General features: G+C 36.0%; 1 protein-coding gene across 49 annotated transcripts in view; it reads right to left on the bottom strand.

Annotated features, from left to right (window-relative positions):
- Positions 1-25,841, bottom strand: part of LOC104910702 (uncharacterized) — a 158,977-nt gene that overhangs the window by 90,430 nt on the left and 42,706 nt on the right. For 19 of the 49 annotated variants that reach the window (XR_014883006.1, XR_014883008.1, XR_014883010.1 and 16 more), the window contains 2 exons: positions 7,229-7,310; positions 971-4,803 (listed from right to left, as the gene is read on the bottom strand). The exons of 21 other annotated variants lie outside the window; for them this stretch is intronic. Coding sequence is in view for 5 of the 28 variants with exons in the window: in XM_085222761.1 (XP_085078887.1) it covers positions 7,267-7,310 (44 nt within the window). In the remaining 23 variants the exon portion in view is untranslated. The remainder of the gene's footprint in view (positions 1-970; positions 4,804-7,228; positions 7,311-25,841) is intronic. 9 more of the 49 variants (XR_014883007.1, XM_085222785.1, XM_085222774.1 and 6 more) reach the window with 1 other exon arrangement.

Raw genomic sequence — 25,841 nt, 5'->3', positions numbered from 1 at the left:
TAATACTGAAATACCTTTCTGATGCAAAGTTCTTAAATTACAGTTATCTTAGCGTTTTGAACATTTGCAGGACCCTTCTGATATTCTATGAAACAATCAATCTAAAATGCTTATTGTCTCTGTCTTTTTCCCTATATGACTTCCTAGTAAATAGTGTAAAACATATATAAATTCCAGTCATTTTTAATGATGTCTTTAGAGTTATGTTCTCTGTTTTGCAAGATTTCCCATACACAAAAAAGAACTTCATCTTATTTTACTCCCAGTTACGCATCTCAGGATTCAAAAAATCTTCAGTGCTCTCATCTAATTTGTGAGATAATGCATTTCAAGGGATACGCCTTTTTTGGACTGGACTTCTTTTGGGTTCATGTATGATTTGATTAAATAAATAGTCCAGACTTGTACTGTTTCTCAAGGATGATTACAGAGAAATTGTCCATATGTAGGACCTAAGCCAGTGAAACAATTTCCCTTTCATATTCTTTCATAACAGTCTGCCAGTATGGAAACTTCATCATACTTGCTGAAGTTTTACAGGAAGTAAACCTTTTTTTTTTTTTTTTTTTTTTTCTTTTTTTTCCATGCATGAGTACACTCCTTGATTAACCAAATGACCAGTTTCTATTATTGCCATGTATACATATATATACATATTTTAAATTATCATCTTTTCTGTTTTGGGTCTATGTCTTTGCAGCTGGAGAACCTTGGAAAAAGTCTACCCATTCCTTATGAAGGCATTTCTCCTACTGCTTTTTACTGCACCCCATTGTCATCATAGGACTTGAGAACACCTGGAATTAAAATAAATTGCTTGGAAATAATATTCCTATTACTATCACTGTGCCAACTTGCACACTCCAAAATGGCAATGAAGTTGCAGTTACCTTTGAGGAGTAACATGGATAAGTATTTATTGTATTTCCTACAAAATCAGTAGTTTCACATAAAATCTACTACTACTTACTTAGATTTGAGCACTAGTCTTCAGGCAATTCTTGTAATTAAACTGGTAAGTTTGTAAGGTAAGGCTCCCGTTTTGTCATTCACCTCAAAAACATAAATACAGTAGGTTTTTGTACAGGCACTTAGTACTATATGCAAGTCCAGCACATACTTCACCACTTACCTGTCTTCTGCGTTACGTATACACAAAAATAATCTGCAGCTTAAGCCAGCCTCTGAGTTTAAAATCCTATGCATTCAAATTTCCCAGAGCCATTTACAAATTCATAAGAAGAAATTGTAAAACCCTCAAAAACTTGCAATATTATGATAGTGAATTACAAATACTCATTTTCTAGTACTGCACCTCTTTTTATGTGCCAGCATTTTATTTTGAAAAAGACAACCTCAACCAAAGAAAACAGGAAGTTTCATCAAAATAAAAGCTGCCATTGGGCTCAAAATAATTTATATAAACTTCCGTAGATCTTCAGATATCTTATACAAAAATGCAACGTTTTTCCCTCTTTATCAGAAAGCAAGTACTCTCTCTTCCTCCAACTAGAAAATGACAAGGTATGCTCTGAGGAACATTTTTTTAGGTCGGCAAAGTAAAAGCACTGCTATAACATAAGATTTCATCTTGCAACAGGAAGTGTCCACCTCGCATAAGCTTTACTTCCAATGCAATCATTATTTTATGATAGTTATCAATTACAATACAAGTAAAAGTAAAGAAGAATGGCAGTATGCAGTGCATGCAAAATTTGAAGAGCATTGCCCATTATTACTTGAACAACTAGCAAAAAAGCCAAGTCTTGAACACTGTTTCCATTACAAGGGGAAATCGGTGAGGGAGTTAGGTGTTCTCTGATGCTGCCTCATTTATTTACAGGAATTTACAAGGTGCTCTTGCCCTGAACACAAGTAAAATCAAATGAAAAGAGACAGCTCAGTTTTCAAAGTCTCTGTTAGAGAAAATGCTTCCCCAAGGACTCTTTTTCCATGTTAGACTATACTGCATCTCCCTGTCCCTTTACTGGATCCTTCTTTCATCTTTTCCTGGTCTGTCTCACTGACATACAGTCACAAAACAGCAGCTGGGAAATTGCTTCCAATTGCCTTATCTCAGAAATTTTAGATGATTATTGAGGGAAAGGCAAGAATATTTTCTAGTTCACAAAGATGAACAAGGTGGGCAAACTTATGAGATCTGATGAGTTATTAATAGATTACTTTTTCACACTAACAAATAGGTTTGAATGGCAAGGCTCCCACTTCATCATTCATCTCCAAAGCATATGCACAATTGACATCTGTATGGACCTTATATAAAATTCAGTGTATACATGGCCATCTAGCTGCTTAGCAGCAATGTAGAAATACCCAATTTAACAATGAAGATTGAATATTTGTATATGGAATCAATATATGCTTTCATCTTACATTTTTTCAACCTTTTCAGTAGAACTGCACCACTAGCAAATTTTGCCTATTTTATTATATCACCTCAGTTTGCAACGGATACAAATACTCCAGCATGCAATTCTGAAAAGTCTACCTGTAAAAGTATGCAATGGGACTGCCATTGGGCAAGGTTCTTTTTCTCCTGAGGTCTGAAAGCAATCAATAATCTGAAAACGCATTGTGCATTTTTCAGAGACAGCAGGAACAATACTATTCAATAAATTTGACACACACAAAAAAGTGTCAGTTGAGAAATAGTTACCTCCACTTTAAGACAGATCTTGTACAAGCCCAGTCAAACTACCATCTCATTTCAAGCTTGCTGCTGAATTTATATTGAGTGCTAATGATTTCCAGCTAATTCTAAATTGGATTTAAGAGCTCAGAACAGAAACTGACCCTCACTGCCCCACAGAAAAAGTGGAAGTGAAACAAATATTTCAGGCTATTTGTTAGGTTTGAAAACCCACTTAATGTGTCAATAAATCAAACAGTGAAAGAAGCTCATATTGAAAATAGATGTGGGGATTTTGGTACTAAGTAGGTGTTTCATGTGAGGGAATGTTGAGGGTTACTACAGACTGAATAAAATCATCTGAATTGTATCCTGCAAATCTCCAAAGCAGTATGACATTTGTTCTAACTGCTATCATCGTTCTTGTAAATATTCAGTAAAGTAGTTTTGTGTGAGTATCTTCTGTATAATGTATCAACATAATAAATGTGTAATATTTCATGGATTGTAGTACCAAATATGTACTACAAGTAAGTACATTAGTAATATATAAGGATATGAGCATTTACATAGGTGGAATAATCAAAAGCTTTCAGGAAATACCAAATATAGCTTAATACTAATATTTAGGTTATTTCCACTTAATATATATTTATATACATAACTGAGCTGCTGCAGAAGAAAAATTATCTAGAAGGCAAAAGAAAGACAAGCTTTCTTAGGCAAGTCAAGAGAAAATTAAATCTCAAACCTCAGCTTCTGTGATTGTCACAGAATCATAGAATGGCCTGGGTTGAAAGGGACCACAGTGAACATCTAGTTTCAATCCCCCTGCTATGCACAGGGTCGCCAACCACTAGCCAAGAGAGGTCTCTCCTCTCTTCTCCAAGCTAAACAAGCCCAGTTCCCTCAACCTTTCCTCATAGAAGAGGTTTTCCAGCCCTCTGATCATCTTCGTGGCCCTCCTGTGGATCCTGGCCCTCTTTTGGATTAGTGCACGGCATAGTATCAGAGGGTTGTTAGAGTTAGGGTAGTATGATTAGGTTGCGGTTGGACTTGATGATCTTTAATGTCTTTTCCAACCTCAGCAAGTCTATGATTCTGTGATTCTATAAGGGTACTTCAGAGAGAACTGCTTTATCCAAATCACATCCAGTTCAGCAACAGATGTACACAAACCACCACAGTAAATGCTGCAGAATCCACATCACTTGCCCCAAGACTACTTTGACTCATCAATCAATCAATCATAGTCTTCATTAAAATAGTGATATCTAAAGGACTAGCAGAGAATCTGACCAAAAGAGTCTTTTACAAATTTTTCTAAAGTACTAAAATATTTAGAATTACGATAATGTAGTTGCAAGCGGGACCTATATACCAGACAAACTTAGCAGAAGAAATACTGTGATCTCTGACAACACAAAATTTTATTTATCCAAACTTCAAGGGTACAGCATAGTATGATTTGCTGTTATGTACAGCATTACAGTGCTCAGAGTACTCATTCAGGAGAATGGTTCACTCAGCAAAATAAAACTTTATCAGATTCTTCCTTCATTGTATCGTTATATATTACAGTGGAATAGGCCGGAACTATTATATTCAGTGTCTAATAAATAAATGCAAAACAAATACATAGCATAAAGACCTTAGTTTTTACATCATAGGTCTCTTGATACAACATATATATGTCCTTTCTCCTGACCAGGGGAAAAATCCTAAAAAAGCCACTTGGCAAACAGTTCTTGAGGAAAAGTCAAACCCATATGTATTGGCACCACAGCACCTTTCTCCAAAGAAGTTATTCCTATTCATCACAGACAGTAAACCTTTGAGCTAACTCCCAAGAATTATCCTCAAATAACATTTTCCAAACACTTTTTAGTCCATGACAATCAATTTCTAAGAATGCAATTACTAACTATTCAAAGCACATTGAACTAGGAGAAGCTGATAACCCATTAGGCTATAGTATAATCTTGGAAAATTAAAGATATCTTAGAAGATATGGAGTCACATGAAGTTAGCTGAGAAATACTTAGCTTTTGTCTGAAGAACTGTACACGCAAAACGATTTATCAGCTGAGGTTGAGAAAAGACTTCAAGGGGTGTGGTGGACCATAAGCTGAACATAAAGCAAGACTTTTGCTCTGTGGAAAGAGGTAGAGACCACATTGGGAGGATATTTTACAGTACTCTCTATGAAATACTGAAGGAGTCCTTCTTATGACAACGCCAGAAGCTGTCTGGAGGCTTGGCCCAGAAATGCCAAACTGGGAAAGAGGTTACCATTAGAGTCTGGAGAAGGGATGACAGGAATGAGAAAGGATGGAGAAGCAAGGAGAAAGGGTTGTGAAGAAAGGGAAAAGGGAAAGGAGAGAGGAAAAAGCAAACTTTGAAACTAAACTAAGACAAGATGAAAAGAACCTGAAAAGAGAATAGCTATTAAATTATTTATTGTTATGACAGTAAACAGACATGAAATTATGGGCTTAAATTTCACCAGCAAAGATAAGTGATGCACTGGGGGAAAGTTAGTGAAGTTATCTGGTCCACCAATGGAAGCCCTTAAGACAAATGTATTAAGAGAAATGTAGGCGTATTTGTTTCTTCTACTGGGGCACTGGGAGATCTCAGGAGGCACTTCCCAGATTTAAATTCAATTATCTTGTGATGCTCCAAAACTTCTGCCATATTATTCATTGCTTTATAAGTTACATGGCCTTGTCATTTCCACAGAAATGGAGCAGAGTGTGAAGAGGGGTGACAAAGTTTTTAATATGCTTGTTGTGATTCCTTTGAAAGTCACTGCTAGGGGTCTGGGTGCCTATTAAGGAAAGCTCCAGAGGGATGCACATCTAATATTTTCCATTTTGTCCTTTTTTTTTCTTTTTTCCCTCATTTAGATTCCATTTTGTTACTATTAATCTTTGTGCATCACGTCCTCCACAGCAGTGTTCAAATACATCCCCTCAGAGTAGTCCAAGAGATTCCCTGCATGATAAAGAAGCACCAGAAATCTTTTCCTTTTTTTTTTTTTTTTTTTTTTTTTTTTTTTTTTTTTTTTTTTAATGAACATGTTTTGGAGTTAATAATATGCTGAGGGAGCAGCTGCAGTCAGCAGAACTGCAGCTATAAAACCGAAAAAATCTTGTGGTTTTTTTTCACATCATACTGCAGCCAAGCCAGCTGAGTCTACATCTGCCTCAAATCACTGGCAGGTAAAGTTTATCTCTCACTACAGGGATGTAGTCCCACCAGGTTATTTTATTTGTCTGAGGCAAACTGAAACATTTGGTATAGTTTGCATTTGTGTTTCTCCCCAGAGTTCACATGAATTTCAATCTTTTTTTCCTTTGTTTTGTTTCAATGTATGTTTTTTTAAGTAGCTATTGCAGCAACAAACAAAAGCCATTAAACTGATGTAAGATTACAACGGTCAGTTACTCTGCCAGGTACTACAAAGACTGTGACAAAGTAAATGCAATTTCCATATTTGTAAACTCTGCACAAAAACCCAAGATGATCTCCACTTAGGCAAATTTCAGCCAACTGAAAAAAATAGCAGGATATATTTATGTGTGTTCATACATATAAATATATACATACACACTTGTGTATGTATAAAAAATCCATTGATTTTTTGTTTATCTAGCCCCAACCCTTTTAGCTATAATAATTATGACCTTCCTTTTGCCATGAGTTCTCATTCCGTTAAATCATTTCTGTTTCCATAAATCCTTTCTGTATCAACAGCACAGCATCAGGTTGCTTTATGTTTACAGACTGCTATCCAAAAATGTAGTATGTAGAATGTATGTAATATGTAGTATGAAAAGTTGTCTTCCAGTCTCTTAATTTGTGCACGTCCATACCAAGCATTACTGACTTGGGGAGTATTGCCTGAAAAAAATCATTAGGCCAAGAATATCAGATAATCAAAATAATGATCAAATTTTGTAGCGTATCTCTGCCCTACAATCCTCCCCGCTCACTCTTTGCTATCCTTTCTGTTCCCACATTACCCTCTTACAACTGAGGATCACACAAATCTGAAGGCTATCTTAAATAAGCCTCTTTCAGTTATCCCTTCAGCATCTCTGTCTCCTAACTAACTACTCTACCATAAATGCCCTTCTCTCTTCACTCAAAGACTTCAGATAAAATTATTTTAAGTATTATTTTGATTATTATGGCTATATATTGTAATTAGCTATCTACATGACAACATAATATTCTGACATCCCTGAATCAATGAACTTTAGCTAGAATAAACGGTATAACAGGGGCTTAAGTAATTGTTCTAGGGGAAATTAGCATGAGTCGCATCTAAAAAAACATCTAAAGACACTAAAAATTTGGTAGTTTCTTACATGTTTTGAGAGGACAAGGAGAGCTATTGGAGAAAGTTTGATATTAATGAACTGATTTCATTATATGAGCTTATGCAAGAAATTAAAGCAACTCAAGACAAAAGTTGTAAGAAAAATACTAGCACACAGAAAGAGAATCTATTTTAATTGTGATTACAAATAAGGAACACACACAGTTGGTAAGCAGGTTCACAATACTCACTCCAGATTTTGGACTTCAGGTCTCAGTGAATATGCAAGTCAGAATGTGAGAATTAATGTCATAGTTGTAACCTCTGATCTACCTAAATTAAAAAAGATGACCTGAGACATTATAAAGAACACAAGACTGAAATTAAGAGTAGCTAAAAATAAATTTTCCACCCATCTTAAAGTGTAGGCATGATACCTATTTTCAAAGCAGACCTCTTGCAGCTTTTGTTTAACTTCCATGGTACAGAAGCTTATGACACAGTTGCTTATTTCCCTCACAGCACTTTATATTGAGGTTACCTAAACTTCAGCACACCTGCAACCGAGCAGTCAAAATGTCATAGAGATGACAGTTCAATCTGCATTTACAATAGATGTCAGGAGGAAAGCTAAACAATATATAAACAGTGTGAACTAATTCATAAATTTGTAACCAGGAAGATAAGATTCAAGAAATAACACATGATTTTTCATTTTAACACATTCATGGGAATATCAAGAAGTCATCCAGCCCTTTCCTTAGCCCACAGATAACATGAAGCATATCTTGGTCATCACTCACGTGCTTGTATCTTCAAAGAAAGTCCCCAGCGTAGGATGAATTCCTACTACTCTCACTGTGGCTTATGCAAATGTTTACTTATATATATATATATATATATATATATATATATATATATATATATATCTCAGTGACCTAAACTAAGAAACTTTTTTTTTTTCTTTTTCTGCAGACCAAGTCAGTTCTTACCTGTCTTATTTCAAATGGACATGGACCCTTTTGTTGAGTTTTATGTTGCTGATCTCAGAACATCTATTCAGTTCTCAAGTCTACTGAAATACTTGAACTTACTCTTTTTTCTTAGTCTGCTAGTTTTAAACACGTTTTATGATTATATTATGAAAATCATAATGTAATACATAACCAGAAGGATTAAATTACTCTGATGCTAGCAAAACCTTTAGAGCAAAACCTCACTGACTTTCATACCAATATGGCCTTGAATTAACAGGAACTAAATCTGATTACATCGAAGATGTACATTACATTAATATGTTGCAGAACTGTTGAAAGTACTTTGAAAATGAATATAAAGCACATTCATTGCTGTCCCACCCAGAACAATTTGTACTCTGGAAGATCAGGGGTGGTGCTACACTGCATCATGTTGTTATCATCTGAAGCATCTGGGACCTCATCTATTCCCAGCTGGTTCCAGAAGGTAACTGCTTACAATTTAGACTGCAGTATAGCATTTATTTGTAATTCTCAACTTATTCAAAGAATATACCTGAATTATCTATTTATTTTTTTCTCAAGCTGACATTTTGATTCTTCTAGTCCTTCTTCTTTTGTATGCCCTTCACATTACTGTTGTGATTGTTTATCACAATAATCACATTAGTCACAATAATCTTTTTTTTAAACAAAGATAAAAGATATGTCTTAGCATCCTACTCTATGTTCCATGCCATCTCTACCAAATTTATCTTCAATAAATACTAGACCTGTCAGTTTCTTTGTCTACTTTACCAAACCAATTTCTGATGTATAGAGAGAATTTGTAAGAAGCCATTATGTAATGGTTTTTATATATGTTTTCATAAAGTAATTGACTGCTTTTGTTAGGATTTTGATTTTTAGGTTGTCAGCTGTGCTGTATGTGTTTTTACTTTTACAGACTTGAATTTTCGGCTTATGAAAAGATCTCATGACAGAATCATTGACAGCCAGTTGTTTTTCCTTTCATTTCTGTGCATCAGGTTTTTGGTTTTTTTTTAACAAGAAGGCTTGTATGCTCTCCTGATTTTATTTTTTTCTTTAGTTTCCTTTCACAAACTCTAAACTAGCAACTTTGATTTTGCTGAAACAGGTTTTCTTGCATCCCTTATGACTATCTGGTTCTGATTATTTATATATTTTTTAAAGATACAGATACTTACAAAGAATGAGGAAGAATGGGAAATCACTTTACTCATTTTGCAAATAGAACACTTCCAGTGTGAACACCCTGTCTTCTTCAGTGCAAAATTGTAACAAGTATCTTGCCACCTGCTTCCTTAAGTTAGTAAAAGCCTCTTTTTTGATTTTTTAATTCATATATGTTGGCATTTAAGATTACAAACATAAACCAAACAAGCAAAAGCTGAGGTTGTGAAGAGGAAATTCCTGGATATATGAAAGGAAAAAGGGTAAATCTCAAACAAATCCTACCCTGACTACCTCCAGTGGATTCAGTATGAATTACAGAGTTTTCACTTCTCAACTTTCAAAAATCCTTTAGTATCCTCATACTGACTGTACAGAAAGTTCACAGTATTTATTTGTCTTCAGGCATGAAAATGCACTACCATTGCACAGATGGCCAGTTTCATATGCTTTTGATTAAATTTTTCCTTTTAAAACACACCTTCTTTGCTCAAACCAGTTTATGCTGATTTTGTTTTGTGACATGATGTTTTATAAAATTTCTGTCAAATTGTGTTTGATCTTTATAAGACAATCAGAGTAAATGTAGCCAGCTACAGTTCTCCATCCCAGCCAAGTCACAGTGTACATATGGAACATGATACAAGGCAACACAAAGACTGATTAGCGTACAGAGTGCAGTGCAGTGGTCTTTACTACTCATCATTAATGTCACAGTGGATTTTCAGAAGCAAGAGACTTCTCCCGTAGCCAAAGCAGCCTTGCACATAACAACAGAAAAGTCAACTAGAAATTGTGCAACATGTGGGAGCATGGTCTTCGCTTATAACCTCCTTTGCAGAAACCAAAAGACTGTTCTGATCACGTTTTCCTGCTAGCTTCTCCTAACAGTTCAGGAAACACTTGACAGAACTGCTTTCCTTAAGATGGAGCAGTGAACTTTTCCACACATTTCCTAGAAGAGTTTTGTTTCCTGAAGACACTGTAGCATCAGCATTAGAATACCTGAAGCCCTACTCAGAGTTTACAAGAAAAAACAGGACAATGATCACTGCCATTTTTAGACTTCCTGCTCTAAATGGATATAAATGCTAAGGATAATTACACATATTCAAGTGTCACACATATACAAGTTTAGCGAAACAACCTCATGATAATCCTAAAATCTTCCTGGTTCTTATTTTACTTTCATGTTTCATAGGCAAATTTTCAAGTTTTATTCTGACTATTTTTAGTTGGGTAAAATGTAATTCTGCACTGAACTTTATCTATTAAACACAAATCTTGTTCAGCATGGGAAGACATTGATGAAGCACACATACTTGATAACATTAAAGCAGGAATTATCAAAAATTGCATCCTCTTGGAATCTCTCACAGAAGGACAAATCTTAAATACATTTCTTGCTAGGCAAAAATCTCATTTGTAGCAGTCAGCGCATTCATGTGCTTGACAAGAATGAGCAACAAGTTATAGTGTATTTCCTGCTTCATTGGTTAATATAAGTAACTGATATTCATGTGTATCAGCCACATCGTCAGAGGAACTGTTTGCAAACCCTTTCAGCAAGTACAGCTCAATCACAGCCTTTAATAAATGTGCATATGACACCCTTTCTGTATGCAGTTCGGCTTTCTGAAATCCTTTAGGAAAAACTCAAGACCTCTCATGACTTTTTGGGGGTGTGGAAAGAAAAAGAAAGGCAAGTATTTCCCAGATTAAATAGGCAATGAAATAGAAATTAAAAAAAAAAAAAAAAAGAGGCTCTCAAATACCATCTCCATCAGATGATGTTCTTGAAGTGTCTGATGAATCATAATCAAATATAAGTGATTAACAGGAGATGAATCCAAATGTATGGAGACCAAATGAATACAGTGGATTGCAGCCACAACTTTTTGTGTTGTGAGCCAGTCAGACCTCCCAAGTTAAGCAGTGCTGAGCCAAGTCTGAATTTAAATAGGAGATCCTCCAAGGAAAACTGAGTGCATGCACTGAAGGAAATAGTACTGGTAGCCCTTGTCTGTCTGAGCTACTACTGAACTAAGGCTCTTGCGTGATGGCAGCAATACAGGTCTGGGACTTTAGAAGAAATACAGATCTTTGAATCCTAGTACTTACTGGTCATTATAAATCCAATGGCAGTTTACAGAAGAGTAATGATGTTCACGTAGCCAAATTTCATACTAGATAATTAGAACATAGAGACGCACAACACATATCCTGCCATTTTGAAGCGAATACAATGTTTTCTTTCACTTCTTCTCCATCAACTTTCATGGAATGTTATTGTAAATGACTATGAAGTTCTACCCAAGAGGTGATTTCATTCATATTCTAGTGTTGAATAAAGACAGTACTATGACATATCATGTGGTAACTACAAGTTGCATTTTTTTTTTTAATCTCCATGTTTTGCCTTCTTTATTATTTCTTACTTACATTAATAAATTTGATAGTCTCTTTCTTTGTATTAAACTGAAGAACTCATGAATCTTGGACTCAGAGTAGCTTAGACCAGAAGAGCCATTAGGAATACATGTAGTTCAATTTTTCTTTCAAAGTACAACCAAAACGAAAATTTGATGAGGGTTATCAAGGTCTCGTAAATCATGCTCACTGTATTCAACATGTGGGAAAAAAGAAAAGAAAAGAAAAAAAAAAAGATAGGGCTGAATTTTGGAGTTTTATTTGCTTTCGAGAATTTCTGTACATCCCTATTCAAACTTTGACACATTTTTTCATACTTGAATGTTTTTGTGAATTCACAGCTTAATTTGGTGTAATCACTATTAACACTAAGGCCATAATAGTAGATGAGAATGCTCTCTGTCACGAGCCTGTGAAACATTCACAAATAAGCTGAGGCGTGAGAGACAAAGAAATATAGAAAAATGCTAAAACTTTCTAACAGGGCCATAAGGTGAAAAATAGCAAATAAGCCTTTTGACACTTTTGGAAATAGCATGTAATTATCTCCTATGGCTGCTGAGTAAGTACATGAATGTATCTGTTGTAAAGCACAATGCTCATTACAAGTAGATTATATTAGATTAGTAGATGTTCCTGAATACAAGAATTGATGAACAGTAACTTAGGGGGAAAAAAAAAAAAAAAAAAAAAAAAAAAAAGGGAGAGAGATTTAAGAGGAGAAAAGCATGGAAGAGAATTAGAGAATTTGGACTTACATACCAAATACTATAGAGATGACTGATATTCAATTCATTAGTCCTTTATATAATTAACTATTTATTTATCTCATCCTTTGTTTGTGCTGGAACTGTGCTCCTTACTGCAAAAGCACAGAGATGATCTGTGTTGTAAGCTCTACCTGCTGCAGACTTGGTAGAACACAGCACTTCAGGAATCTGTGGGATGGGGTCATTCCAAGTGACTTTGTGCTTGATTGTGTGCACTTGCTATTTAATAGTCCTTCAAACTGTTGTTACTACAGGACAAAAGGAATTTTATAGGAGTACATTGAGTGAGAAAATTATGATTCTTTCAGCTTTGACTAATACATGTTGACTAATATCTATCCAGAACATTTCCCAACATTACACTTCCAGAAAACTTACATACATCATCTCCCTGACCTTCCTACTCTTGGTGCATGGAAACAAAATTGAAAAATGCAGGTCAGAAAGAATGGGATGGTGGGAGAGAAGGACAATTGGGCTGGCCCCTCCTTAGAGGTGTGGAAGATTCAGGTTCTAAAACACTTCTGATCAAACAGTGTAGAAAGGAATATGTACAGAAATGAGTAAAATTAAGTTAAACACAGTGCAGGGCAGAGAATAGAATGGCTCAAAGAAGTTGCCAGGACTACCAATAAAGTATTTGCAGCAGCAACTAAAGCATAGTTTAACCCAAATTAACTAATGTCATAGTTATTTGTTTCTCCCCCTCTTTACCTTTGTGCAATCAGATCTCCAGTTCAAGTTACTGAGATCATAAAGTTATTTGAATGAGCTCAGTGAACCTTTGAGGCACACCTTCTTGACAGCAGCTATGGTTGATTGTTGCCTATGAAAAAGCAATGACTGCCAATGTTTTCCACTTCTTACCTTTTGTGCCATTTGGATCTGGTTCTGTTCTTCACTTCTGGTCTCTTAACTCCAAGAGGTAACCTGTAATTCATCAGCTTTGGGAAAAATATGTGTGATCTCATGAATCTGATGTTGTAAAATATATATATATATTTTTGTGAGGAGACAGAGGTCTGTACACCATTAAGCTAGTAAAACACAATTTTTCAGGGTTTGTCAAGCAAATCTTTAATGCCTTAAATCTTCCACAATCTGTTTGATATATCAGGAGAGAGATGTGGTAAACTATCCATGAGAGTAGCTAGTACAGATCATAGAAAACCAGCATCAAATGCATGACATTTATATACTATAAACTTTAAATTCCATGCTACAGCAAGTACTGTACTATTAAAGAGGGCAAAGTTGGAGAAGACTGATTGTGACCATGTGTAGAATGAGGATAATTTATTTTTAGCGTTGTATTTTTGTTCTAATGTAATTCTACCACCCAACACACACACATATGGATGTCTAAAATATTATATAATATTTTTAATAACTGCCATGAGCAAGAGCCAGGAAAAAAAAAAAAAAAAGAGAGATGTGTGTTTGTTTTATACCATGTTGATTATTAAATGTATTGGGGGTGGGGAAAAGTTCTATTCCCTTCATGGATTCACTGGATCAGGTTTTCCTCTCCACCTCAACGTGCTGTTCCAAAACTTATTCTAGAATAATAACAGGCAATTAATACCTCTCTGCCTCAATATTCCAGAAACTGACAGTCTTTAGAAAGATACAATGAAGTCACCAACATTACCATTAGAAGATAATTACCTCACTCCTATGGTACTGAGTACACTACAAGGAAAAAAAAAAAAAAGAAAGAAAAAAGGTGCAACAGGATGGCAATGAGAAGGGAAAATCTTCCCGATGTTGTTGAAATTAGTGATGTCTAGCTACAACTTTATAGTTCTTCAGTAATACAGAGCCTTTATGCAAAAGTTCTAGGGTATTTGTAAAAATGTTTGAAAAGGTACAGGGCACTCACCTTTGAATTCCTGGAGTTGGAAGAAACGTGTCTTCGCAAGCTCCACTAAGAGGGGACTAGGAGAGAAAAGTTCACAGCTATCTTCTGCTAAAACATTTATAACAATGACTTGTTCCTTTGCCTTTCACTCCAAAGAGAAATCCCTATCAAGACATAGCAATAAGGAGCAGCATGCCTTAATCCAAATTGAATGTGTGAATGACACAGCTATGTCTTCTTCTCTTCCTTAAACCTATACAGTTAGATCTCCATTCCAACTTACTGAAACCTTGGAGACTCTGATATTTGAGTGAGTTCAGCACACCTCCCCAGCAGCAGCTACACTTGACTGTTAGGCCTATGAGGAAATGATGATTGACAATGTTAATCTGAAACTTAATTCAGAATTGAATTTTCTCTGGTCCTGCAAATGGCTATTTAATCAAAAAGACAATGCCTGAGGAGAAAAGCTGAGCACAGCTGACTGTATATCACAGTAGCCACCTAGTAAAAAACTCCGGTTCTAATAACTTTTCCTATATTCACAACTAGGGCTAGCAAATACGTTAAAACAATGCCTTTTTCACTTCCTCTGACAAAGCTGCGAAGGTCTCCATGACATTCCTGGAAGTAACAAAATTTCTGCCTAAATTTCATCATTTTTCTTAATCCTCTTTTATCTCCTACCTAGAATTTTGCAGTCAGTTCAACCCTGGAACGCAGCAGGGTGGTGATATCAACTCCAGTCACACTGAAAAGCAGAACAAAGAGGACTGCTAAAAAGGTGGAAGAAGATTTTACCTAACAGTACATTCACTGAAATGCTGATTTCCTATCCTAAGAAAGTGATATGGAATCTTTAATTGTGAGGCATAGCAAAGAAGATGTTGGACTATTAGCCAGTTTCTTTACCTCTTGAAGGAGAAAAGGCTGTGTCTGTCTTGCCCGAAACTAATATTTGGTCCAGATATTCTACACATTCTGAACTTGATGGTTAGGTCTCTGCATTGTTCCCTCTAGGTCTACATTTTAGAAGGCCATCATGTCTTCTGCCAGCTTGTAATATCAGAAACAATATTGTTAGTGTTTAACAGGTAATGCTGATTATTTCATGAAATGAGTTTTGTTCAAGAATAAAACTGATTTGTGTTAATAATTTAACTTGTTGACAAATAAACATTTGAGGGAAAAAATATATAATATACTATACTTAACTTTGTCCTAAATTTAAACTCAGCTATTTATTATATCACCTTACGCCAGAATTGGGCAGCAAACTGCTTTCATACTCAGAAGAATGTTTCCATTTAAAATTTGCATTTAAAATTGTAATAAGATGCTGGATCTCATTCTTTGTGAGGAAACTGTATTGCATTACTTTAGCTACAATGATAGAGATATGGTGCATTTTGCTTCCTGAATAAGTTTCAATTTGCTGGGTATATTATTTGCCCATTTTATCATGAGATGTTAAAGTTAAAATTAGTATAATTCAAAGTGTCACAAATGACATTTGCAAAATGGATTGGGTAGTTGTTAATTATTTAAATACTGCATCCTGTGAGTAATCAAATTCTTACCTACAGTCATAATATATTATTGACAGTTTGGAAGACAAACTCAATTGCTGTCCGGCATAATTCCAAAATATAATTTATAGCTGTTATTTTGAGAACTATATCAAGTACATTAAGGCCATATGATACTATGGTTTCATCCCCAAGAGATGCCTCATCAGCTAAAAGAAGCATTATGATCAATATGTATAACACTCATTTTTAATAGAGTGTACTAAGCTGCAGAAGATTACTACTCCTGCCAGTTACATGAAAATACGAGGTGCAACAATTATTTTAGGATTGTTGGAGAGTTTCAGTATTCTCAAGATATAGAAAATATGTTTTTGTTTTGTCATGTTTAAAGCCTGAAACATTCTCTAGAAGCTGAAATCCCCAGAAAGTAGTACGCCTTACCAGACAAGGTAAAGCCTATAAAAGTAAAACCTTAGTTGCGTTGTAATGTTCAAATAATTTGCTAAATGTGGCTCCTAGAAAGAAAAGAAAAAAAGGAGAGAAAGAAAAAAGGATGAGAGCACTGTCATTTATCTTGGCATGAGGATATAGTATTTACCACAACTGTGACTATTTCACTACTAAAAATAAGAAGTAGTAAGTACTACAATGATTATTGCAGCCTTGGCAATGCTGAGAATGTAGGATTTTTTAAGAGATTTGTGTAACACACACTCATCCCCCAAAATACTGAGAAAAATACCACATAAATACCAATCATTACATTAACCTCTGATCTGGTAGAAACATTAGCAACTGCAGATACAGAGCAAAAAAGTGCACTGCCTAACTAAGGACACAGAGCCACAGATGTGTAAAAAAAGAAAAAAAACATCATATTTCAGTTATTCTATCAGATGAAGCAACTGCCACTGAGGCAGCTAAAGCAGAATTGAAATCTACTACAAAACTGGAAGAGAAGCAGCTGAAATAAAGCAGCAACAGAGGCCGAGGTGTGGACAAAAGGAGTGCAAAGGAGTGCTGACCTATGAAGGTAAGTCCTCAGAGAACAGAACGGTACCACAGTGCCGCTTTCTTCTTCCAGATCTGACCTACTGCCACAAAGCCTGTGCTTGAGTTCTGGGTTTCAGCCTACAAACCCCAGGCTGCTCCTGCCTATGCAGCTGGCTTAGATATTCAACCCATCCAAGACTGGAGCAGGACACAGTAAAGGTGACAAAGGATCAGCTCTGGCAGGTAAATGGCACCACATCCCTTTTGGCAGCAGCACTGCCAGACCACTATACAACTGGAATGAGCTCAGATGCACCATGGGCAGGAAGGGCAGTAAGCAGTTCCTCTGGATCTGGAGATATGGGTAAAACGCAGGATTAGGTGGCTTAGAGTTGGAGCAGGAAGGCAAGTTAAGGATGAGATGGAGAGTTCGGACATAACTGTGACTAGAAATGCATTCACAGTGTGTTCAATCCAATCTAATCAACCCTTCAGTGGTGATTTCAGGTACAGCTCGTTTAATATTGTCTGGGAATATATACTCCTTTCTGCTTTAAACATATCTTTCAGTGAAAGATTTTTAACCCAAGTTACTTTACCTTAAAATGGTGAGAATCAGGGCAGGTCAGTAGACATTCAGATGAGCTTAATTGGCTTCAAACTTACTTTTCAAAACAGACAAAAACAGAATCGACTGCATTTTCACATACGTTGATTCATATTATAAAAACATTATAAAAAACAAAAACAAAACTTTCATTATGAAACATTATCATAATATTATGGTACCATGATACTGAAAAAAGCACCATGAGAATATCATAATACCATAAAAATCCTCATGTTCCTTTTCTTCTCAAATTCCTCAGCTGGATATCAGCTCTCAGGACACGCGTTGGCTTCTACATGCTGTATTTCACAAGGAGCTCTGTCAGAGTCAGGGGCTGCTGTTTGTGAGTGATTCTTCTGCTCTCTAAAAAGCTTCTCTGTTAGGGTGGGGATGCAGTGACACCCAGGGCAGCTCATCAGATGCCAAGGACAGGGATGCTAGACTAGAAATACTATTGTACCAATGAGGATGGCTGTAGTTCTTCTGAGGTATTTTTACAAAGAAACGATTCTCCAAACTGTCCTATTTAGATGTACCAGGAATACATTCAACAACTGAAAAACCATTCTGACAGTCATTAAGAGCTGAGGTAAAGCAGTGTTTCTAATAATACCCAAATTTTTTAGCCAATTTGCACGTTCTTTGATAATCCTTAGTTTTATTTTTTTCCAAGCTTCTCTCCCATCTGTTTCCCTCTGCATGATCTATATCTTATGCTGTTTATCCCTAACAGATTTTTGCTCCTCATTCCTGGTCTATTTAGGTTAATTATGACTATATTCTCTGTGTATTTCTGGTTTCTCTGTTTCTTTCTCATGCATCTTGCATTTATACCTTTCAAATCCTTATTACTCCCTCTGACCATTCCACAACAGTCCATGTTTTTATTCCTATTTTACAATAGTTCTCCTTTCTTTCTTCCTTTAGGCTCAGTTTTCCAGTTTCACTGCTGAATACAAGTTCTTCCAATTCTGTCAGATTTTGTCTGTTTTAGCTGACTTCCTTGTTTTTTACTTTTCTGGCTTCTTTGTCTTTGTTCTTCAACCTTTATTCCTGGACATTAGCTCTATGTTCTTTATTGAGAACTACCTCCTGAGACAGTCTAATGCACTGATGTGTCTTTTCTTGCAATGCTGCATGCACTGCAAACTATTAATTAAACATGTCTAAATAACTGCGTTATGAATGTATCTGCACACCATTTTGAAACACATTCAGGTTTTAATCTATATCATGTCCATGGTACCCACTTTTGCTTGTAGCAATACAAGCATTCCTACATAAATTGCTTGTTATCCTTTCTCCATATTAATTCATAAGTATTGCTATATTTTGGTCTGGAAGAAGTCCAGTATTGTTATTTTACTGATGGAATACACTTTCTTCCTTTGGGAGATAAAACAGTCAAATTGTAACAAGCTGTTTTGCATTGCTGCTTCAAGCTGCCTCTGGTCCAAGAGAAGAAATTATAATAAAACAAATGCCTCATCTGACTAAATAATCAAGCACATCATTGCTCAGAGAGAGCAGTACAAGGCTGGAGGGTTGAAGAATATTAAAGAAACTTGAAAAAAGCAGTCCATGCACATATGGCAATAAGTCTACCTGAAGTTTCCAGTTCTGTTTAAAAGAGATGAATTAGTACAGACAAACAAAACCTAACATATGATGTACAAAACATACTGCAGTGACCTACTTAGAGATACTTAAGAGGAAGGACAAAATTGTCATGAACAGATAAACAAAGCACAGCAGAGAGAAACTTTATACAGGCTTTACACTCTGACCATTTCTAGAAAAACAAATTTCCAATCAACCCCTTTCCCATCTCCCAAGTCTTTTGGGAGTCCTGAGACTGTAAAGAGAGATGACAAAAGGAAATATAGAAGCTAAAACTAAAGAAAGGTGTTTACATTATTACATGGGAGAAAAAAAGGATGAGATAGGAAAAGAAGTTTCTAGACAGTCCAAACAGTCCACAACAGTTGGGTACAAAATACTTAATGGGAGATCAGATTAAAAAAAAAAAAAAAAGAAGAAGGCAACAAGCACAGTTATTGCACAAAATAAAGAAATCAACTTGCATGGAATGAAGGCATATCCCAAATACCACCTTTACTTACTCTGATACCTCTACAGTCAAATCTCAAGTTATAATTACTCATTGAACAACAACATAAAAAGAAAACCAGGATATTTTTGGTTACCAAATATCAATGACTTGGTCACTTATGTTACCAAACACAATAACAAGAAACCTCACTACAGTTGCAAATCTATGTCCTTTTAGATGCTTTGAGTACCTGCATGTCAAGGATATAGTGGAGTTAAAAGACTGTATAGGTTCTACTAAAGTGGAAGAGCATATGGAACAGCCAGCTTATGAGAGACTAAAATTACTGTGTTTCCATATTTTGGAGAGAATAAGGCTGAAACGGAATGTTTGCAAGTTTGTGAAGGACAAATTGCATGTAATTGTTGCTCATCAAATCATGCATTCCCTTGTAGGCATTCATCTATCTTCAGCATACATACAAATGCACAAGAAGTAGCTGACAAAAACAAAACAAAACAAAACAGAACAAAAACCTCAATATCTGGTGGTCTGAATCAGCAAATTAGAAGAATTATAATGTATGAACAGGACAGAAGACTAATGGAGAAATGCTAAAAAGGGTAACAGCAAAACCAGTCTTTGTAGTCCCAGAAGAGTATTACAAGCCAAATGCCAACATCTGAAATCCCCAAGAGTTTAAGACAGTCTAAAGAATAGTTCTTGGCCTCAGTTATCATGCTCGAGAGCCTGATCTCAGTATCCCAGTTCAGCTGTGTCCAGGATCCATGTCAGTAAAGAAAATGCCACTCGCTTGTCAACATGATTTCTAAGGGAATAATAATTAGCAAATTTTGTCTCAAGGACTAACACAGAGCACATTTGCCCCTCCACCTAGGCAGAGCCTTTGAGCTATAGAAACATGGAAAATATTATACCCTTGTGCAAGCCCAAGTAGCAGCAAGCAGCAAACACATAAGCCAAGCAACAATAAAGTTTTTGTTAGAAGGAAGAAATTACTACAAGCTACAGTTTGAAGGAGGCATCAAGAAATCAAATTATATAAGTAGGTACAGCCACATTGCCCTTGAAATAGTTACCTTAGCAAAGAGCCAGTTCAATTTAATAAGCCCTTTTTTTTAATGAGTCCCTTCATTGCTATTAAACAGCACTGGCTACTACCATGTTCTTATTTATCCAGTGTAAGCCAGACTCAGTCTTGGCTTTTGACTGTAACAAAACAAATCAAAACAAAACAAAAAAGATCCAGACAGTCTATCATTAATTATTTTATCTCAGTTACACTTGCATTAACCTGGAGTAAATTCAGGGAAGGGGAAGCAAATGGAGACATTTTTGATTTCAAGCCATATAATTGGGATGAGGGTCTGACCACCCAGTATGCACAGAGAAGCTTTTAATGCCCACTTAGGCATGAGCTCCAAGCATTCAGGCAGTTAGCTTGCACCTGGCTTGTCTACAATTACTAGTACTTCCCTTTTTTCCCCTGTCAAATCTTCCTCCCCTCAATGAATGCATTTCATGGTGTTTTTTTGATGGATGGCAAAAAATAGGTTAAACTTTTGTCCCACTTTTAGATAAAGTGTTGTTATGCATCAGAAAGGAGAGCAGCCAAAAGAGCACTGCATATCATTCTGCACATCGTTAAATGGTAATGCAATCTGTCCTACTCTAGGTGTCACATCCAAGAAAAGACCACAAAATTAGAATTGTAGAGCTCTGAGAAGGGGAGTACTTGGTGTTCCTCTCCTCGCCCTTTATGAAAGGATTGTGGTAAGCAGCCAAGCAGAAATCAGCATTTTACACAAAATGTCTCAGAACCTAACAGCAAATTCAAACAGCTATTCAGCGTCACGCACTCAGATGTGGTCATGTAATTTATATATTATGATAATCTGGTTTTCATCTAGCCTACTGATTCAATACTTGTTCCATTTCAATAATTGGCTATCTGACTCCCCACCCATGTTGAGGAATATGCACACCACTATATTAAATGGATATCATTAACCTAGAGAAAATATCATGAGGAAAGGAGAGAATTTTCACAGAAAAAGAAAAGGCATTCACTTTCATATGAGTTTGTCTGTTAATATATACTTCAAGATAGCCACATTTTAAACATTTAGATTAAAAATTTAACTCTAGCACTGTTTGAAAGGATCTCATTCAACACTTAAATCTGATTTACAAAGAAAAGGATTTGGTTTTGTGGATTTGGTTTGGATTATTTTTGTTTTATACATGCTCTGTCCCCCAAAGTCTTACAGATAATTAGACTAGCAGTGGCTATCAAACAGTCAGCAAGGTACTTTAAGAAGATCTGCAAATGTTGCAATAAACACAGCAGGAATGACAAGAGGCCATTTCTACTATCAAAAATTTCTTGACCTGACTCTGTAAGGCTCTGTTCACCTCAGGAAAGCATCTATAAAATAATACAAATAAAATACTACGTCGAGCTGCCTACTTATCTTTAAATATTATTCTTCCACTTTAAATATTACTATTCCACTAGCAGTGGAAGCATTCAGCATTGGTTCATTTAAGCCATGGTGCGCCTGTATCCTGTCAGACTTGGAGGAGGTTCCTGTGTGTCCCAAATTTCGCATCTGTAGGTTACCTCCCAGTGAGTATGATGCTAAATGATACAAATACTCGCTGTTATAAGCTTGGACAGTCATTTATACTTAGGGAAGGTAACTCCTTCCATTCTCACAGTACTTAATGCAGTTCACAAGCACAAGACAGTATGGAATCCCATCCAGAAACTGCTACTAAACATGCTTGTATTAATTATGATGTTTATGGGGTTTTTTTTAGTTTTCCATTTCACTTCAGAGCAGCCATCCATCTCAAAACTACAAGTAGCACAAAGACTTTCCCTTTCAATGCATGAACTTGAGAGTCTCAATTGGAACATGAACACTTTCTCAAATGATTATCCAGTTCTCTAGTTCTCCAGATTCTCTGCATCAGTCCTCACCCGAGGGTGCAGTGCTGCATCCCCTACTTAAGGGAAAGGTACAAATAGCAGTCCTGATGAAATCAGCTGCAGAATTATGAAGTACAATTTCCCAATATGATACTAAGTACCAAAACCATAAGGAAGATAAGCATTTATGATATTAACCACTGTCTCAAAGGAATACAGGAATGAGAGTTATATAGAATTCAGAAGCAGAAATAGCTTGTAAAAATAAGAGAAAAAAAAAAAAACTAAAGAAGCAGTTGGGACTTTTAACAGAAACTTATTATAAATATAAATACATTTATTTCCTATTCCAGTTAAATACTTTAAATGCAAGTTAAAATAGTTAATGCAACTATAAGAAAATTCAGGAAGTTGGTAATTGCAAATTATTTACTCAAGTAGTAAGAATGTAAGAAATGTACGTGTGCTGCAGGGCTCAAATCTGTGTTAGCTAAGTAGGTAAAGATAATAAATATACCTTTCATATCTCTTCTTGATGCATGAAGATTTTTTTTTTTAAAGAAGAAGAATGGAAAAAAAAAAAATAGATTGGGTCCTATCTGGCATCAAAAAACAAGATTTCCTAGGTGTCTATTTAGGACAGTGCTATTTTCACAGCTTCCATTTTCACAGTCTTTTTCACTGCAGTTTTTCAGACCATTTCTGATCCACACACTAAAATAACTGAAAATGTTTTCTTTCTCATCAAACTGTTCTCTCCTCCTTTTGTTTCCTTTCCATCCTGTAATTTAAACCACTAGGTTGAAGTCCTACTCCTAAATAAATCATTTTTCCCTATTGCTTCCAATATCACATACGTTTTCTATATAGTCAAGCTATTCATGTTATAGATGGTTTTGTGGGGCTTTTCTTTAACTTTGACAACTACTTTTTTCAGCCTCCTCATCATTTTCAGCTTCCTCTTATGTCTTATACACAGATCAAAATGCTTTTATAAGCAAATGTGACCATTCAGATAACCCTGAAATTGTATCTCACGTACAAGTAGTGTACTCCTTCTGCCTGAGTCAGAAAATACTGAAAACAGGATGGCATGGGGAGCTGAACTTTTCACACTCTTTGTAGCAGGGAGGCAGCTAAACGCGTAAATGATTTGTGAATAACATAAAACTCAGCAGTGATGGGCACACACAAACTGCATCAGTGTAGAAACTTAATATCTTACAGCGTGAGAGTTAGCTCCCAAAATAGAAAACTTTTTTGATCCTGAAGTATTCAGAATGCTGGGTTTGAGTACAGAGGGAAATTCTTTACCATGCTTTCTTGCAAATGCATGGCAGTGGGATCTAGGTACAAAGTGCACAGATTAAGCAGTGAGAACAACCATGTGGACCTGCCCCTGCCAACCACGTCAAGAGCTGAAAATTAGATCCAATGCAAAGAAAGATCCTTCCTTGAGGAATTTTCTGATGTGAAAAATACTGGACTTTGGGGGCACTTGGACTGAGACTATGCTCAAGTTGCCATGGAAAGTATTATGAAACTCAAGTGCCAAACCTACAGGAACACTGCAGATTCTGTGTGTCCTGGACGAAGCCATTTGGGGTTTAATTTAGCCTGAAAGCTCTGTGGGTTCTTCTAGTTGATGGTCCATGACTGTCTCATAGCCTTTCCATGTGAACTTCAAGTTCCAGTGCCCTCATCATTTATCTTTAGCTGATTTCAAGCCCTTGAAATCCACTGGATGTGAATAATGACAAATAAACCCATTCATCCTAGTAAGAAAAACCAAAAGGAAATATGAAAATGACTCTGCGAACAGGCAGAAGTTCACTTTGACATCTCTGTATGGAAATAAAAAGTGCAACAGAAAAATACTTCTTTCTTATGATCTAAACATAATTTTTCTCATTCACATTTTTAGAGGAGTTGAATGCGCAGTCAATAGAGGTTAATAACACTGTCAATTATTTTCTTTCTACTAGGATAAAGAAAACTAGTTAATTCTTACCACAAAGCTCTGCCTACAGCTCTTTGTTTGCTTTACCTTCCACAACTTAGCAGCTTGTTGCTATGGTATTATGTCAAATTAGCAAAAAGAACTCCTCAGTCTGCAATTCCAAGCCCTCTGCATCCTCTTTTTGGGCTTGGCTCTGAACTGCGATTGTCAGTTTCTGTAGAGCGCACAGCCAGCTGCTTCAAATTTAGTCATCTTTACTCAACTTCAACTCTCCTATTTCCAGAGCAAAAGTCAATGCTCAAGAACTTTAGTTGTGAATTCATGTTCAATCCATGATACAAGGAGCAGACGCAGTTCTCATTCTACCACCACCATATACTGGAAACTACATTCTACAGCTATGTGGCTTTGATAGGGGCACATTTCTTCTGCCTGTTCTACCCTGTGGAGCCTTTATTGTATATTTTATGCCCAGAAATCAATTTATGCTTTAAGTTAGCGCTGTGATATAATTAAAGTTAATGGAGTTGCTCAAGTCTAATTATTGCAGCGAATGTTATACTACCATAAATCATTGAGAAGGATTTCAACCATCAGATTTCTATATCGACCAGTTTCCAGAAACCTGACTTAAAAGTCTTTCAATAAAGCTCTACTGCAGTCAATAATGATTGTCCTCTTCCTCCTCATATATCAATGGCTATATAGTATGCATGTTAACACAGCTTAGAAGATTTATCACTTCTATCAGTTTCAATTGATATCCTCTTTTTATTATTTGTTGTTTCTTTTTTAATCCATTTAAAATTAGTATAATGCAAGGAATTTTACTTACATATCACTATCTAATAAAGAAACTGTGCCATGTGTACTCCACACACCATGGAGCACTGCAGAGACATTGATTTTTGCCTGTGTGTGCATGAGTAGCAGAAAAAAAAATGGCTCGTCCCTGTCTCAATGGCATTACTACACTGAGAGCAAAGACATCAGTTTTAACCCAACTAGCTCAGATGCCAATATCTGCAAAGCCATGACAAATTTGCCAATTTGAGAGCCATTCCATGGTAATACGTATCTGAAGTTCATTGTATCCACTTCTGTTCTACTGCTACATTGCCCACAGAAAAAAACTAGTTTCTCTCATCTCTTCTTTCTGAAATTCAAAGGAGGTTTGGTATAATCTAGAATGTACAAAGTGAAAAACTTAAACTATTAAATCAATTTGCTCATCGTGAACCTGACTGGAAATATGCATTAACTTGTTCTTACAGAGAAACCATTAGCATTAGCACTATCACAGTTCTGCAGATCTCTTGCTGCCCTTCACCTTATCAGAGATCTTTTAACATAAAATGCTATTAAAATTTTAAGCCTTAATGTTTAAGACTTAAAACATTGACAGGGATTATCGCAGGGAGTTGTATGAGCTGAAAACTTTTCCCCAGCTATTAAATAGGTCTTCATTCTGTAGTTAACCATTTTATTCTGCGAGCACTGCACAGCCAAACTGGAAGTTTCACAACAC

Source organism: Meleagris gallopavo, chromosome 4 (genome assembly GCF_905368555.1).
Source record: "Meleagris gallopavo chromosome 4, MGAL_WU_HG_1.1, whole genome shotgun sequence".
NCBI classification, from domain to species: Eukaryota; Metazoa; Chordata; class Aves; order Galliformes; family Phasianidae; genus Meleagris; species Meleagris gallopavo.
Note: the sequence above shows the minus strand (reverse complement) of the source record. Positions and strands in the feature narration are given on the sequence as shown.